This window comes from Mauremys reevesii, linkage group 6 (genome assembly GCF_016161935.1).
Source record: "Mauremys reevesii isolate NIE-2019 linkage group 6, ASM1616193v1, whole genome shotgun sequence".
NCBI classification, from domain to species: Eukaryota; Metazoa; Chordata; order Testudines; family Geoemydidae; genus Mauremys; species Mauremys reevesii.
Window position 1 is genome coordinate 39677306 of NC_052628.1, and position 18696 is coordinate 39696001.

The 18696-nt window shown below is 37.5% G+C and overlaps 1 protein-coding gene and 1 long non-coding RNA gene across 14 annotated transcripts in view; one reads left to right on the forward strand and one right to left on the reverse strand.

Annotated features, from left to right (window-relative positions):
* The window catches only part of NLN (neurolysin), a 57415-nt gene that overhangs the window by 13594 nt on the left and 25125 nt on the right, over window positions 1-18696 (forward strand). For all 11 annotated transcript variants that reach the window (XR_005600531.1, XR_005600525.1, XR_005600526.1 and 8 more), the window contains 6 exons: window positions 189-337; window positions 4482-4589; window positions 6268-6370; window positions 10698-10858; window positions 13712-13847; window positions 17977-18343. Coding sequence is in view for 1 of the 11 variants with exons in the window: in XM_039544902.1 (XP_039400836.1) it covers window positions 189-337; window positions 4482-4589; window positions 6268-6370; window positions 10698-10858; window positions 13712-13847; window positions 17977-18343 (1024 nt within the window). In the remaining 10 variants the exon portion in view is untranslated. The remainder of the gene's footprint in view (window positions 1-188; window positions 338-4481; window positions 4590-6267; window positions 6371-10697; window positions 10859-13711; window positions 13848-17976; window positions 18344-18696) is intronic.
* The window catches only part of LOC120408227, a 67918-nt gene continuing 49545 nt past the window's right edge, over window positions 324-18696 (reverse strand). For all 3 annotated transcript variants that reach the window (XR_005600550.1, XR_005600551.1, XR_005600549.1), the window contains one exon: window positions 324-2021. This is a non-coding gene — a long non-coding RNA (uncharacterized LOC120408227). The remainder of the gene's footprint in view (window positions 2022-18696) is intronic.

Genomic DNA, 18696 nt, shown 5'->3' on the forward strand with positions numbered 1-18696 from the left:
AGTAGTTGCTTCAGGTATCTGTTTATATAAATTTATTTCTGAAAGCTTGTGTAAAAACTAAATAGAACGATTTATTAAAATAACTTGTCTATTCCTAGGAAGTTCCTCATCTTGAAAAAAATTAACATGGACTGACTGCATTGTAAGTGCTCGGTGCGTTTTTTTAAAATGTATTTTTATTTTAACAGTGGAAAGAAGCATGCTGGATTTCCCGCAGCATGTCTCGTCCAACAAAGATGTGCGCTCAGCAAGCACAGAAGCTGACAAAAGACTTTCTTATTTTGATGTGGAGATGAGCATGAGAGAAGATGTGTTTCAGAGGATTGTTTATTTGCAGGTAAATGACAATGAAGATAACTAAAAATAACCTGTAGAGGAATATGTAAGGTGCCAGGAGTGAAACTTTTTTTTCCAATAAATTAGCACATGCTGTGCTTTTCAGTATCCCCATCACTTCGTTAATCTCAATCACTGTTAAATCCACTATCAACTCAATAGAGCTCTAGTGTATGTGTTACATGAGGGGGCCTCATTTAAATTCTCTTGCTTCAAAAACCTAAGGATTTTGCTTAAAGAAAACCTTTACCTGGTGGAAACCTGGGGGAAAAGGTGCATTCTCTCACTTCAGTATTTGGCTGCCAGATACGCTTGTGTGCACACTCATTCACTGTTTCTTACTTCATTGGAGTTAGGAATGACTACATTTTTTTTATTGTTTAAATTATTCTAGAAGTCAATAATGCTGATGCAAACAAAATACTTGGTTTACTACTGTGCTACTAGCCTCTTTTAAGTGTTTTCATAGAGTGCCTCATCCTCCAAGTGAGCACCATCATAAGTGTTACGCTTTAATTAAGTGTATATTAGTAATTTTGTAATTCAAACTAAACAAAGAATAATTAAAATTTACTGTGTTGGCCTCACTTTTCTTACCCAGATGTATGAAGGACTATTTGTTTATCATTCTTCAGGTGGGCAATTTTAATATATTTAAGCAAATAATTTAGTATGAATAATTTTAACATTTTCATCTGTCCCTGCTCAAAACGTTAAACTTGTCTATTAAGCAATTGTGCTTACTGTTGTTCCACATAGCTGATAAAGCACTGAAACCACTGGTTGCTGGAGTCATTTCTCTGCTGTCGCTTTCAGTGCTGTCATGCTTGCTTTTTGTAATACTAACTGGAAGTCTTGATATTTGCAGTGAGATCTGAACAGAGTGTTTTATAATTCCCCCATCATCTTTTATTGCCATGCTTTCCAAGCATGTTTTCCACCATTTGCTTTCCTTTATTTGGCTATTTCCACATTGTTTAAGTGAGAACCTCCTGATATTTTACAGCCCCACTCCAGACTATTTTGTTCATTTTTGTTTGTGTTGGTAGGCATTGTTTCCTGTTACATTTAACTTTTTTACATATCTCATACTCTGAATTAAAGAAGTGTTTTTGCTGTTTTATGTGATTTTATGTTATATACATTATGTGAACGTGCACCTTGTGGGCTCTGCTGTAATACAAATAATATTTTTTCATATTTATGGGCATTTGTAGCAGTCATGTGAAAACCAAATATAAATATCTACAATAATTACTGTTGGTCAACAGAATTATTTCATATTCACCTTGGTATTCTTTCTGTTTATTTTCCCTTTGTGACGATATTTGGCATTTACATCTATTTCAGAATACTAAAGTGTTTCTAATTTCTTTTTGTTAATCCTTTAAATTAGTTTGAGGGTTTTTTCCTTTCATTTAAACAGTACAAGAATATGCAGATATTTATTAATCATCTATTTAACACTGATATGTGACCTGGGCTAAGATCTCAGATCTGAATACTCCTAAAATTCACGATGTCTGGGAGAAGAACATTTTTGGTGGAGGACGCGAGGCTGTGTAATTTGCTTCCACCAAGGCCAGGCTGAATCTTGCCACTTCCAGATTATGATGCACTACTCCTCTGCTCTTGCAGGTTGTTGCCTCAACTGCACCTGGAGAATTACTTTTCCAAGTGAGTTTCTAAAGGAAGAGGAGAGACTGAATTAAAACCATTGAAAACATTGTAGCCATCTTAATAAACCAGCCTAGTTTATTTCAATGTAATATTTCTATCAAATTAGGATTTCCATGGAATTTTTAGGGCTAAAGCATTGATTCTTAATTTAAACATCATGAGCCTGCTTAGGGCCAGATTAACAGTAGAGTGGAAACCGAGCCCCTGAGAATCTCATATTATTTATTTTGGTAGTATCCCACGAAAACTTGGATGTTAAATTATAACATCTAGGATCTCCTAGATCTCTCTGACCCCAGGCCCATTTTTACTCCCTTAATGCAGGCCTGAGTCTGCTAAAGTTATTTACCATGCTTATGTTACTTCCTAAATCTCTCTTATACATCCTCCTCCACCAATATTTTTTGAAAATGGGGGGTTTTTATATCTAATCAAATAACAAAGCTTTTTCCAAATATTAAGGAAAAAATTCCATCCTAGGCTTATGTGGTAAATGTATATTCCAGATCTCCTTCTATAGGAAATTTTTACTCCAGTGATTTAAACCCTTGAATATAGGTGTTTATAAGAGATTCTTAATTTTAATGTGTATGATGAAGCAATAATATTAAGCCTACTCATTCCTAACAACAGCACACACTGGCTAGCAGGGGCATGCTTAAGAATGTTATCAAACCTCCCCACCCACACATCCTTAGAAAACTCAGCCTGGTTTAAACAGTTGCTGCTACCCTAGTTTCCAATATTCCACATAATCTCCTTTTTTTAGTTCTCGTTAAAGACTTGTTCATATAATACGTGGAATATTATAGTTGCTCAAAACTGAAATTAAAAATTATATTCTGTAAATATCAGCAAAGTGACATTTAAAAAGCAATTATCCTTAATTCTGAAAAACTCAGAGTAATCATGTAAGGTAAAGTACTCAAATTTAGAACCTCTGTCACAAAACTAGTACATCAGAGAAACATTGGGTGAGGTGAAATATCATTAATAATTAGTAGTTTAAAATTCACACTATAACACATTAAGTCCATGATTGCTGTAAAGTCTTTCAACATTGCTTATCTTTAAACATATGACTAGCCTACTGTGATGATGCGGTTCTGGTGGGACCCAACTGAGAGTGCCAATTCAGGACCAATTGCTTAAACAGGGCAGTTACAGCCCAAGGCTGGGGTTTTTCCACCTCTAAGGCAAACCAAACCAGCCAGACCAAGAGGACTTGGGTCTCACCCCACTGGCTAACCTCAAGTCACACAAGCAGTTTCCTTAGACACTCCAGTTTCCCAGTATCACCACCAGTGCCACTCGTCCTGGGGATAAATGGTTATGAAAACCAACACCCCAGTAAAAGAAAAAGGTTCTCTCGATCCCAAAGAATCAAGCCCCAGACCCAGGTCAATATACAAATCAGATCTTACCCACAAATCACGCTGTTGCCAATCCTTTAGAATCTAAAGGTTTATTCATAAAAGAAAAAAGATATAGATGAGAGCTAGAATTGGTTACATTGAATCAATTACATACAGTAATAGCAAAGTTCTTAGTTCAGGCTTGTAGCAGTGATGGAGTAAACTGCAGGTTCAAATCAAGTCTCTGGAGTACATCCCTCGCTGGAATGGGTCATCAGTCCTTTGTTCAGAGCTTCAGTTTGTAGCAAAGTCCCTCCAGAGGTAAGAAGCAGGATTGAAGACCAGATGGAGATGAGGCATCAGACTTTTACAGTATTTTCCAGGTGTAAGAACCTCTTTGTCCTTACTGTGGAAAATTACAGCAAAATGGAGTCTGGAGTCACATGGGCAAGTTCCTGCATACTTTGCTGAGTTACAAGGCGTATCTGCCTTCTCTCAATGGGTCAGTTGTATAGCTGATGGTCCTTAATGGGCCATCAAGCAGGCTAGGCAGAGCTAACACCAACTTGTCTAGGATGTTTCCCAGAAGCACAGCACAAATTTGAAATACAGACAGTATAGAGCCAGTACTCATAACTTCAACTACAAAATGATACATACATATAGACAGCATAATCATAACCAGCAACCCATAACCTGGTCTTAGACACCTTATATGACCCCCTTTTACATAAAAGATTTGGTGCCACTACAGGACCTTGGTTGCAACCATGTTCTATATGGTCCCAGATTATATCAATAATGTCACACCTACTTAAAGTGAAAGGGACTATTCATGTCCATGAAATTAGGCCTGTGCACAAATGTTTGCAGGATGGGGTATTAGATATCTTCAAGGCAGCTATAGTGATATTTCGGTTTAAAAATGTGTTTTAAGAGGTGGTTGTTAGGGTGAAAGTGAGTTAAGAAAAAAATCCCACATGGGGCCTAACAAATTCAATATGGAATTCTGTAACTTTTGTCCTTAATTTTAATTGTAGTAATAGAACTTTACACATTGGAATACTCCTGTTTTTTCTACTTGTCATCTTCCATTTAATATAATTTCAGCAAATATGTGATCTTGGACATCTAAAGCCTGAAGCTAAGCGGTACTTAGAGAAGTCAGTTCAAATGGGAAAAAGGAATGGACTCCATCTACCCAAAGAAGTACAGAATGTGAGTATGGGTTTCCTATATTTATCATATGAAGAAAGTGTGGTTTCACTGCTATGAAGAATTTCCTAAGTGTATATTTTTGCTTATGTGCTCAGGTCTCAGTTAAGTGCTGCTTTGAGTCCATCCTTACTCTTAAAGACTGTAATGATGATAATTTGTACAAGACAAAGACATAAAAATAAAAGATTTTAAAATAAGCCCAAGATTTTTGAAAGCAGTAATGATTTTGAATTCCTGAATTTTTGAGTAACTAACTTGAAACAACTTAAAAGGAGCCTGATTATCAGAAAGTGGAAGGTAGCACTCCCTAAAAATCAGGCCTCTTTCGGACATCCAAAATTGAGCACCCAAAAATTGAAGAAGAGCTCTGTGTAAGCTCGAAAGCTTGTCTCTTTCACCAACAGAAGTTGGTCCAATAAAAGATATTACCTCACCCACCTTGTCACACTGTTTAACAGTACAGACTTGTGAACCTGAAGTGGCCCTCTGTCTTTCCCTGATAATTGTTCCCAATGCAAACTCTTCAGTTGACAGGTGCTTAAATATCGGTTATGCATATTTATATTATGTTAAGGTTCCTGATGCCTCTAGAAGATCATTAGAAACTATATGTAAGGAGACTGTTGGTGGCTCAGAGTGAAGTAAAATCTTGACTATTATTAAAATCTCACCAGCAGCAGAAACAAATGAATCACAATGTATACAAACTATACATATGTAAATTTGGTAGTAAGGAGCCAGAACACCCCAGAAGTCAGCCTGATATGTCAAAAATATTTTGCTCATCCAATTTCTTGAGTTTAAGAAAAGATTTTGGAATGCTGTTCTCTTTCATAGATGTTATTTTCTTTCTGCCATATATTTAAAGGTCCCAAACTAGTCTACCAGCTCTTTAATTTTTGAGCAGCTTGTTGACGCAACTTGTTGTCTCTCTGCTCCTTTTGGAGCCATCTACCAGTTATCTTTAGGACAGAAATTCCCATTGAAATACAACAGCAAATTTTATTTAAAATTAAATTTAGACTTTTCAAATGAGAGAGCGAGAGAGAGGAACTAAATGTTAATTCACATCTACCTCGATATAACGCTGTCCGTGGGAGCCAGAAAATCTTACCGCGTTATAGGTGAAACTGCATTATATCGAACTTGCTTTGATCCACCGGAGTGCGCAGCCTTGCCCCCCTGGAGCACTGCTTTACCGCGTTATATCCGAATTCGTGTTATATCGGGTCGCGTTATATCGGGGTAGACGTGTACATAAAACTACTTTAGAGCACTAGTGACATCAGTGGTTCTCAACCTGTGGTCCTGGAACCCCTGGGAGTCTACAGACTATGTCTAAGGAACCCACAAAAGATGTAGACTGAAAACTGACTGAACAGAATTCAGCTATATATACAGACAATAGATTTCCAAAGGGGTCCACACCTCCATTAGAAATTTCCAAAGGGGACCACACCTCCATTCAAAATTTTTTAAGGGTCTGAAAATGAAAAAAAGGTTGAGAACCACTGATTTACATGACCAATCCCTTGTGAGTTAAGAAGATATACTTCTAACATGTAAGTTTGGGGTAGAAGAAAATCTTAGAGAAAGTTAAATTCTTTGTACATGTAGGGCAGCAATAGGTAGTTCAATTTTGGTTTTTGATGGTCAGTTCAATTTATATTCAATTTAGGAAATAAAGACCATGAAGAAAAAATTGAGTGAACTGTGTATAGACTTCAACAAAAACCTCAATGAGGAAAACACATTTCTTATGTTTTCTAAGGATGAACTTCGTGAGTATTGTATTTCTCTTTCTTTAGAACTGCAGTTAAATTTCAGGAATCCTTTTTGTGCAGTTCTTAAGTAAGGTTAATTGTCATACAGTATCTAGGAAATGAAATTGTAACACTGTTACAGCCTGTACTGGCTTCCTATCCTTCTCCAAATCCAACTCAGGATTGCCTTTGTCTAATTAAAAATGCTTAATGGACTTGCTTCACCTAATCTCTCAGGTCTCATATTACTTATTGCCCTGCCGGCCCACTCTGCTCTTCCCATCTTTGCTTTTCTCTGTCCTCTCCACTTACGTCTTCATCACTGGGCTTCACACTCCATTTGTAGTATTCCATCTATCTAAAACACTTTTCTGCTGGTCAGGAAGTTAAGCTACTTCCCTGATTTAAATATTACTTTAAAGCTTTCATTTTTGGTTTACCATATGATTCACTGTCTCTGTAAAGGATTTGGTGATCCCGGGTCTGGAGGTCACTCTGTCAAATGTATTTTATGAGTTAAATAAAATTAGAGATTTTTAAAACTATAGTCTGTTTTTAAATGGGATTATCTTGTTAAATATATTTCTGCTTCTTATAAGTGAGTTGTTCATCATTTTAATATTGTTTGATTTGATTAAAAAAAGTCACTAACAATTAACTGTAACATGTAGGGCTGTATTTCGTAGAGGAGTTTTTAAACTAAGATCTGGAGGAAAACTGAAAGGTGCATAAAGTAAAAATCATAAATGAATTAAATAGTACCATAAAATCTCTATGGATAAAAATTCCATGCTTGAATAACAAGAGGATAGCAGTAGGAATATACTACCGACCACCTGGCCAGGATGGTGAAGGTGATTGTGAAATGGCCTAGGAAATTAGAGGGGCTACAAAAACAGAAAACGAATAATGAAGGAGGATTTCAACCATCACCGTATTGACTGGATACATGTCACCTCAGGATGGGATGCAGAGATAAAATTTCTAGACACCATAGATGACTGCTTCTTGGAGTAGCTAGTCCTGGAACCCACAAGGGGAAAGGCAATTTTTGATATAGTCCAAAGTGGGGCACAGCATCTGGTCCAAGATGTGAATACTGCTGAACCACTCAATAATAGCAACCCAAATATAATTAAATTTAACACTCTTATATGGGGGGGGAAATACCAAAGAAGCTCCTCACAGTAGTATTTCCCTTCAAAAAGGTGAACCACACAAAAATGAGGAAGCTACTTAAATTGAAAGGAACACAAATAAGAGTGGAATACTGACAAGCTACATGGAAACTAGTTAAAAACAGCATAATGGGGGTCAAACTAAATGTATATCCCAAATTAAAAAAAAAACAGTAGAAGGACCAGAAAAATGCCACTCTTGCTAAACAGCAGAATGTAAATGGATGTTAAAAGCATCCTTTAAAAATTGAAAGTGAAACTGTACTGAGGAAAATAGAAAGGAGCATAAACTCTTGCAAGTGAAGTGTAAAAGTTTAATTAGGCAGGCCAAAAAAGAATTTGAAGAACAACTTGCAAAAGACACAAAAACTAACAGCAAAACTTTTTTTTAAGTACATCGGAACTAAGAAGCCTGACAGCGAATGGGGCCACTGAACGATCAAGGTGCTCACAACGCACTCAAGAAGACAGGGCCATTTCAGAGAAGCTAAATGAATTCTTTTTATTTGTCTTCACTGCAGAGGATGTGAGGGAGATTCCCACATATGAGCCATTCTTTTTAGGTGACAAATCTGAGGACCTATTCCAAATTGAGGTGTCAGTAGAGGAGGTTTTGGAATAAATTGATAATTTAAACAGTAATAAGTCACCAGGACTAGATGGTAGTCACCTAAGAGTTCTGAAGGGACTTAAATATGAAATTGCAGATCTACTAATTATGGTATGTAGCCTATCACTTAAATCAGTCTCTGTACCAGATGACTGGAGGATAGCTAATGTAACATCAATTTTTTTCTTTTCTGTTTTAAGAAGGCAATCCTGGCAATTACAGGCCGGTAACCCTAACTTCAATACCAAGCAAACTGATTGAAACTATAGTAATGAACAGAATTATCAGAGACGCAGACAAAACATGTTATGTTGGAGAAGAGTCAGCATGGCTTTTGTAAAGGGAAATCATGCCTCACCAATCTCTCAAAATTTTCTGAGGGTGTCAACCAGTATGAGGACAAGGGTAGTCCAGTTGTTACAGTGCGCTTGGACTTTCAGAAAGCCTTTGACAAGGTCCCACACCAAAGGCTCTTAAGCAAAGTAAGAAGCTATGGGATAAGGAGGGTTCTCTCATGGATTGGTAACTGGTTAAAAGATAGGAAACAAAGGGTAGGAATAAATGGTCAGTTTTCACAATGAAAGGTGGTAAGCAGTGGGGTCCCCCAAGGATATATATTGGCTCCAGTGCTGTTCAACATATTCATAAATGATCTGCAAAAACAGGTGAACAGTAAGGTGGCAGAGTTTGCAGACAACACAAAATTACTCAAGATAGTCCAAAGCTGACTGTGAAGAATTACAAAGAGATCTCACAAAACTGGGCAACAAAATGGCAGATGAAATTCACTGTTGATAAGTACAAAGTAATACACACTGGAAAACATAATCCCAACTATTTATACAAAATGATGGGATCTAAATTAGTTGTTACCACTCAAGAAAGAGATCTTGGAGTCACTGTGGATAGTTCATCTGCTCAATGTGCAGCGGCAGTCCAAAAAGCTAACCATGTTAGGAACCATTAGGAAAAGGATAGATAATAAAACAGAAATACCATAATGCCACTATATAAATCCATGGTGTGCCCACACCTTGATTACTATATGCAGTTCTGGTCACCCCATCTCAAAAAAGATGTATTAAAATTTGGAAAAGGTACAGAGAAGCACAACAAAAATGATTAGGGGTCTGGAACAGCTTCCAGATAAGTAGAGATTAAAAAGACTGGGACCGTTGAACATATTAAAGAGACGACTAAGCGGGGGATATTTGCTTCAGGTAAATACTCACCAGCAACTACACACCACACAACAAAAACACTAACCCAGGAACTAAACCCTGCAACAAACCCCAGTGCCAACTCTGTCCGCATATCTATTCAAAGGACACCATCATAGGACCTAACCACATCAGCCACACCATCAGGGGCTCGTTCACCTGCACATCTATATATATGCCATCATGTGCCAGCAAATGCCCCTCTGCCATGTACATTGGCCAAACCAGACAGTCTCTACACAAAAGAATCAAGAATAAAGCATCAAGAATTGTAACATTCAAAACCAAATAGGAGAACATTTCAGTCTCCCTGGACACTCAATAACAGACTTAAAAGTGGCAATTCTTCAACAAAAAAACTTCAAAACCAGGCTCCAATGAGAAACTGCAGAACTGGAATTAATTTGCAAACTGGACACCGTAAAATTAGGCCTGAATAATGACTGGGAGTGGATGGGTCACTACAAAAACTAATTTTCCCCCTGCTGATACTCGCACCTTCTTGTCAACAGTTTGAAATGGGCCACCTTGACTAAACTGAACTCATTAGCACTACAAAAGTGATTTTTCCTCCCTTCTTGTCAACTGTTGAGAATAGCCCACTTCCAGCTTAATTGAATTGGCTTGTTAGCACTGACCCCCCTGCACTTGATATGGCAACTCCCATCTTTTCATATGCTGTGTATTTATACCTCTCTACTGTATTTTCCACTCCAGGCATCTGATGAAGTGGGTTTTAGCCCAGGAAAGCTTATGCCCAAATAAATGTGTTAGTCTCTAAGGTGCCACAAGGACTCCTTTTTTTTTTTTCTGATACAGACTAACACTCTGAAACCTGTCAATGAAATTAATAGACAGCAAGTTTAAAACAAACGTAAGGAAGTACTTCTTTACACAATGCACAGTCAACCTGTAGAACTTGTCGCCCGGGTATGCTGTGAAGGCCAAAAGTATAACTGTTAAAAAAAAAATTAGATAGGTTAATGGAGGATAAGTCCATCAATGGCTGTTAGCCAAGATGGTCAGGGATGCAACCAGATGCTCGGGGTGTTTGTAAACATCTGATTTCCAGAAGCTGGGACTGGATGACAGGGAATGGATCACTTGATAAATTGCCCTGTTCTGTTCATTCTCTCTAAGCATACGGCACTGGCCATTTTCAGAAGACAGGGTCCTGCACTATATGGACCATTCTTATGTTTCTTATATTAGACTGGTCTGTAGTAAAACAAATGAATTACTGTTTTATGCACTAAACATTGTTCTGATATTTTTAAAAAAGAATTTATACTTGAAAAATCCTTTTTTGAATGCTGTTATTAATTTATATTCCACAGAAGCCCTTCCTGATGACTTTATTAATAGTTTAGAGAAGACTGAAAAGAACAAGTATAAAGTTACCTTAAAGTATCCCCACTATTTTTCTGTCATGAAAAAGTGCTGCATTCCAGAGACAAGAAGAAAAATGGAAACTGCCTTTAACACAAGATGCAAGAAGGTACATCTGATATTTAATATATGAAATTCTAAGCATGGTTAGTAATGGTAGTAGATTAAAAAATGTATTAATCAACTGGTACTTTAGAATTTCTAATAATGAAATTCAATGCAATTAATAAAAGAAGGCTGTAACTGGCTATTTGACTGTAGATCATTTTTACACAAAAATCAGTCCAGGTCTGTCTGCTGCTTCCATTCACTCACTGTCTGAAGAATCTTCTTGGACAGCATTGTTAAGAATTTATTTTAAGCAGTAAATTCTACCCAGTTAGATTTTACTACCTTTTCCCCTTTCCAAACACACACAATTACTGTCCATATTGCAAAGTAAATGAACTGATCTCCCAGCTACTTAGTTTATCCAAGTACTTGCCCACAAAATATACTCTAATACAGTCATGCTAATCTTAGTGATCCATAGAGATTTTAGTATCAGAGGGGTAGCCGTGTTAGTCTGGATGTGTAAAAAGCAACAAAGAGTCCTGTTACACCTTATAGACTAAGAGATGTATTGGAGCATAAGCTTTCGTGGGTGAATACTCACTTCGTCAGACACATAGAGATTTTAGTTTTTTATAAATATGCCAGCATCTCCAACAAAAAGATATTTCTGTAACTAATCTTTCTAAATGTTAGTTTTAATCGGTTAATGACAAATTCTTGAGATAAAAGTGCAGAAAATGTATGGCAACTCATCCCATTTTTATTTTATACTCCCATAATAAATTCTTAGCTAGTGTTCTGGAAAACATGGCTAGGAGATTTATTTACCAATAGGATCAAATTACTTCTTTAAAGTGCTGTTTGGTAGCTAGAAATATTAGCATAACATGCAATATTAATAAACCACCTCACAAGTAAACTGCTTTTTCTTTCTCTGTTCCAGTAAGCTAATTCATCTTTTCCATACAGTCATGATTTAGTACCTGATTAGATTTATTTCTTTCTATTATGGTTTGATTTTGATTTAAAATATCTTGGTTTGCTTTCATGCAAATCTCTCTTTTTTGAAGCCAGCAGGCTTGTAATTGTTTTCCACTTTGCTCTCATGATAAACATGAAACCATAGAAGATTGTGCTTCAGTCCTTTCAGTATTCCCGATCTTATAAAAGGAACCACAGTTTAAAAAGAAGTGTTATGTGGCAGTACGGAGTATAGTAACATAGTGTATCTACTCTCTGCACTTGAATATATCTTTTATTAATATATTGTTTTAGCTATTGTAGAAAGGTTTCGAGGAAAGAATAAGACTGTGTTGCTGCCAATATTCATCAGTACTCAAACCTTTACACAACATTATATTTGCAGGAAAAAATTGTGGTAGAGAAGATCTTATTTTCTAGAACAAATTGTCATATATTCACAGTTGAGGTCCAGACCATTGACATAATTTTAGTGTTAGGCACTGTCCTGCTGGAGATAGAGGCTTAACACTAGCACTCACTCACTACTGGTCTGTGGAATGAGGATCCTTAAGTGGGTTCCTACTGGGGGGGTCCTAAAGATCCAGGTTCAAAGTCAAGTCTCTCACTAAAACTTGTTCTGTTGCTCTGGCAGTGTAAATGGGCAGTAAAGTGGGCAATGAATTTATGCTTACTTTATGGTCCCTTTACCCTAGTAGAACAGTGTAAAAAGCCCTTTGTGTAAATAGGAATCAGGCTCTAAGACTTGGCATTGAACCTGGATCTGGACCTCATTCCACAGACAAGTAGTGAGTGGGAATGCTAGGAGGCACTTTATACTGCTCTACTGTGACCTCTCTTGCCAATTAAAGGACAGAAGTAGTGAGCTCCAGAGTGAGTCCAGCTAAATATGCTATGGCTGATAAGATGGGTGTAGCATGGGCAATGCGAACAGGTGGTGTGGGGAAAAAAATGAAAAACACAGATTCTCCTGTTGACTGAGCTGCAGGGGATAGTTTAGTGGTCAAAACATTAGATTTGTACGGTCTAGACACCCTGGCACCACAGGTTCAAACTTGTCAGCATTGATTTTTGCCTTTCATTATTTTTTTGATTCTTTCAGATGGGACTTTAAAAACCCATGTTCTGTCTGTGAGGACATTGAAGTCTTGATGGTGATATTAATAGAAGTAGGGGTTTGCCCTTGTGTCCTTAATTGTCATTCAGGCATTTAATTAGAGAACAATTGCCTAACTGAGCTTTTGTACTTGGTACACTGGCAAATGTGAAAAGTACAAGATAAGATAAAACAGCACTAAGAATTGAACACTACATATCTAGCATATTTAAAGGGATACACATTCAAGGCTGATGGGCCCATAGTTGAACTTACTTTTAAAAAGCTATTTTTAGGGTATTTCCTTCTGACCCTGAGACATCTCACTTATCCAGAATGGGAGCTACAATGTAGAGACATTCTTGATTTCACCACTTTTAACAAATGCTGAGCATGGCTTTGTTTGCATTTGGAATGCATACCACAACTATATTTTTATAAATTTTACTCAACTACTAATTGACCAAAAAACCCCAATAATGCTCTTCCTAGTGCTCAGATTTGTAACCTTAAAAAGAAACTGTTGCCGTTTGGTTTCAGTGAAATTAAATGAATGACAGTGCAGGAATAATAATTATCCTGACTGCTTAGAAAAATCAGGACTCTGACCACTTTCCATCAAATTGTAGATACTGTGCCATCAAAAATTTCAGGAATCCTACCAAAAATACATTTTTACTTATAACATTTTTGAGTAATAATCTCAATATGTTTCATTTAAAATGTCTGCTATTCCTTATGATTTTAGTTCAAATTTTATTCAAATTATTGTTTTGATCATATGAATGTAGTTGTCTTTAATTCATCATAACTTTGCCTTCTTTTTCCTAGGAAAATACTAAAATTCTTCAGCAGTTGCTTCCCTTAAGGGCAAAAGTAGCAGAGCTTCTTGGGTACAATACACATGCCAACTTTGTACTGGAAGTGAACACAGCAAAGAGCACGGATAATGTAACAACCTTTTTAGGTTTGTTTGTATTTGTGTGTTATACTTTATATTTAGATCTGCAACATGTCTCTGTACCCCAGGGAAACTTAAATATGAAACTGGAGCACAGAGCACAGAAGGTTCATTTGGAACAGGAGCTCTCTGCCCCACTCCTTTTAATATTTTTAAGAGTCTGTTCTCCAAGCACAGACATAAGTGTATTAAATGTAATGAGAGTTCTGGTATGAATAGAGAGGATACGGGAGTTCTTAGGCTGTAAGAGTTTCCAGAGGAACAATTTAAAACTACTTAATGCATCAAGGGGTTTTCCTTTCTAGTAATCTGTTTTGTGATCTCATTTCCCATGTCAGTGTATTCTTGCTTCTGTAACTGCAGTGAAAAACTTCTATTAAACAGCTATGTAGGAATTGAAACAAGCGACTGATCCATCTAGCTGACTGTTCTGTCCACAGCAATTGCTTCTAATCGGTGCTTTAGAGAAAGGAAAAAAAGCTCTTACGCTATACTTGCTTCCATTATTTAGCATTTGACATGGCCCTTGTAATATTTATCTTGGCTAAGATAACTGACAGTGGTGTGTTTATTCATACAAGCAAGGCTTGTCATGGCTATCACAGTATTCATGGATGTCATTATAATTCAAAAATATTCATAACTTTTAGCCCTTTTGAGATTTTTCTATGTGGGAGAGTGGATGTGATGGTAACAGCTGAACTGATTTCACTGAGCAACTTGAAGTCTGCCAACTGAAACCCTGGGCTACATGGGAAGTTAATATAGAGCAGGAGCTCAACATTAACATCATAGTAATACAAAGTGCTGAACTCAATTTCTCTAGAGATTGAGTTTTCTCCCTTCGCTCAAGGCAATAAAGACTTCTAAAACAAAATACCTTGGAATTAATCTGGCAACTACTGTGTTTTAAATATTTTTTGTGTTATCACAATAGAGGCAGAATTGCAGTTATTTGGAGTAGTATGCAGAAAATAAAGGTTCTGTACGGTATACAAAACAATGCCGGTTGTATGACATTTAAAAAATGGTATCTTTAATTTGTCTGCTTTTTTCACTATAATCTTGCCATGACCATCCCTAAAAACCACATTGACAAAACAGCCTTTATCTATGCATCTAATCTTTTTTTTTACATTTTACTAATTTAAATTCTTTTCAGCCTTTTGTTAGTGTCTAAGTATTTTTAAAACACATCTGTTTAGAATTGTTATTTCAAATTATTAACTCCGCAAATTGAAATTTGTCATGGCTTGACTCTTCAATGAGGACAAGGGCCTTTTCACACACGAAGAAATTTGGTCTTGAAGTAATTATGTTTGGAAACTGTGAACCGCACAATACATGATTTCCTATTAAAGCCAAAATCCTGCAAAGAGTTATGCATGTGCCTTATGTACACAAGTCGTCCTGTTGACTTTAATGGGGCAACTCGTGCATACTCTTAAGTATGTGTGTAACTGGTTGCAGAATCAAGGTCTAAGATAGTAGTGCATGCAGCTCAAAATATACTGCATGTATAAATGACTGCATGTGTAAATGGGTTTAATCAATATTTGGGGGAGGGGGGTTCTATGCAAATGTATTTTAACCAAAAAGATTATATTTAAAAAAACTACAGATAAATTAGTGCAGCAGTAACATTGAGATTTTGATGTACAAAAGTCAAGAAATTCAAACTTGCAACTGTAATTCTTACATTTCACATATAGTAAGACATGAATTTAGCAGCATGTTTGGTAATATAAAAATATACATACTTACCAGTGGACCTAGCTGTGGTTTTGATGGGAACAAAAATTTTGGGAACTGCTTGATTATTATTTTTTTTTTAGTGCATTTAAAATATCGAAGTATCAGCTATAACTTGGAATAAACATATTTTTTCTGTATTATTCTAAATAGGCTTCTATAACTGCATGTCAGCAGCGAATGCTGTTTAGTTTCTGTTTACTTGTTTGTTTTAGTATTATTTGTTTTAAGATTGCGTGACATACTTGAAAATTAGTCCTTGTATGTCATTAGGACTTAGAAAATTAATATATGGGCTTGTATTGTAAGATTGTGTCATTTTAAATCTAAAGTTTTGTAATTATTTACTGTGGAGAGAAGAGTTTAATCAGTTATAATCATATTTGCTCTGTTTCTTTTGATATTATTATTAGACATAAGTATATGGATCTGATCTGCTGTGGTTTTTAACAATGTTCATAATTGAAGTTGATCATCAATAAGTCCTACAGTCTGATGAAAAAGTGTGGGAGTAGAACAGAGGTTACCTGTAAGGATCTGGGGGAAAGGTACAATGTGAATCATAATGTCACACCTCCAATGGCTGGAAAAAAAATAGTTGAAGGATAGGTGCTGTAACTGTAGCTACTACTAACCATAATGAAGAAAATGTGAATCATAATGTCACACCTCCAATGGCTGATAAAAAAACAGTTGAAGGGTAAGTGCTGTAACTGTAGCTACTATTAACCATAATGAAGAAAAATCAGAATTACATGGGGTGGCATGACATATTTAAGGTAGATCAGTACAGTATTAGCTAGTTACTACAGGGAATTATTTTCCTGGTAACTAGCTGGAACTCAATAACTTAGCCAAAGGTTAGGGATCTATTACAGGAGTGGGTGGGTGAGGTTCTGTGGGCTGCAGTGTGCAGGGGGTCAGACTAGAGATTATTATGATCATAGGTGCCGACTCTGTGGGTGCTTTGGGGCTTGAGGACCCACAGGGAAAAATTAGTGGGTGCTCTACACCTACTGGCAGCCAAGCTCCTGCCCCCCCCCTCGCCCTGCCTCCTCCCCTGAGCATACCGCGTCCCCACTCCTCCACCTACCTCCTAGCACTTCCTGCCCAGCTGCCGCCAAACAGGGCCTAATGGAAGGGGTGGAGTTGGGGCTGAGGACAGAGGGGGGTTGAGCACCCACTGGGGGGAGCAGAAAGTCGGCACCTATGATTATGATGGTCCCTTCTGACCTTAAAGTCTATGGGCTTGGCTACACTTGAAAGTTGCAGCGCTGGTGGAGGCTTTCCAGCGCTGCAATTAGTAACCGTCCACACCTGCAAGGCACATCCAGCGCTGCAACTCCCTGGCTGCAGCGCTGACTGTACACCTGGTCTGGTTGGGGTGTAACGATTGCAGCGCTGGTGATCCAGCACTGCTCGTCAAGTGTGGACACACACCAGCGCTGTTATTGGCCTCCAGGGTATTAGCAGATATCCCAGAATGCTTTTATAAATTACTCTCTTTGTTTTGTTATGCAGCCTCTCTTTGTTTTGTTGTGAACGGGGAGCTCCGGAGCTCCATTGATCCCGGAGCTGCTTATAACACAGCTCCTGTTTGCTTTGATCAATCTGTACCTGGCTGTGAACAATCAAATGAGATAATGAGGCAGGCAGGGAGTGAGTGTTTGCTTGACAGAGAAACAGCGGGGAGTCCGTTTGGATGCAGGCTGTTTGCAATTAAGAGTTAAGACTAAGGGGTCGCGAACATTTTCTGATTTTTCAAGGCAGGAAGCTAAACACACAGTGTTGGCTCCAAAAATCCACTCTCTCTCTCTCTCCCCCCGCTCCCTGTCACACTACAGCCCCATCCCACCCCCCTCTTTTGAAAAGCACGTTGCTGCCACTTGAACGCTGGGATAGCTGCCCATAATGCATCACTCCCAACAGCGCTGCAAATGTGGCCACACACCAGCACTGGTAGCTGAGAGTGTGGCCACACGCCAGCGCTGTCCCTACACAGCTGCACAACCAGCGCTGTAACTCCCAGCGCTGCAACTTTCAAGTGTAGCCAAGCCCTATGAGTCTGTTTCTCTTTTGGATGTCCTTAGAAAAGAATGAAAGACGCTATGACACTTAACCCTTGCCAGTGGTGATAGTGCAAGAGCGCACGTGCTCATATCTCAGACATCCCTGTAACCAAAACAGAAAGGCAAGCATTAAAGTAGTCATTAATTGAGAAAGGGAAAATTGTGGTGGCTGGTATTGGATTAATACCCTTTTTTAATATTTGTATAAATCTAAATAAATAAATAAATTAGTTCTCCAGTACTAGTAGTAGTAACATAGTACAACATGGAACAGACAAGTTGACACAAAGGTAAATCTCTGGTTGCATTTTCAGATGATTTAAGTAAGAAGCTAAAACCACTGGGTGATGAGGAGAGAGAGTTTATTCTGGATTTGAAGAAAAAGGAGTGTGAAGAAAGAGGCGTTGACTATGATGGAAGAATCAATGCATGGGATTTACATTATTATATGAACAAGACAGAAGAGCTTAAATATTCCGTAGATCAAGAGAAGCTGAAGGAATACTTTCCAGCTGAAGCTGTTACACAAGGCTTATTGAACATTTACCAGAAGCTGCTTGGACTTGTATTTGAGCAGGTAGAAAATGCTCATGTTTGGCATGAGAGTGTTACTCTATATACAGTAAAAGATGATTCAACAAGAGAAGTTTTAGGTCAGTTCTACTTAGATCTCTATCCCAGGTAATTCTATAATGTATTGCTTTATTTTAAAAGTGTTATGCTGGAGTTAATCTTAGCTGGGGGTGGAGTTATATGAATCTGGAAGTAAACTTTTTTCTTGCCTAAATTCCGGAGTGTTTCTGGGAGGGAAGCATTTAGATGGCTACTGCATTCTATCTGTATATATCTTCAATAAGTTTCAGACACCATTCCTTTTAACATCTGTCTTTGCTGGGTATAGTTATGTTCAAGTTAGAATTCCTGACCCAAAGTTAAGTGAGATTGCTGGCTAATACTATGGGTGGTATTTATTTTTCTCTTTTGTTTGTAATGTGCCTTTCACCTGGCATGTCAACACTGGTAGAGATGGATGT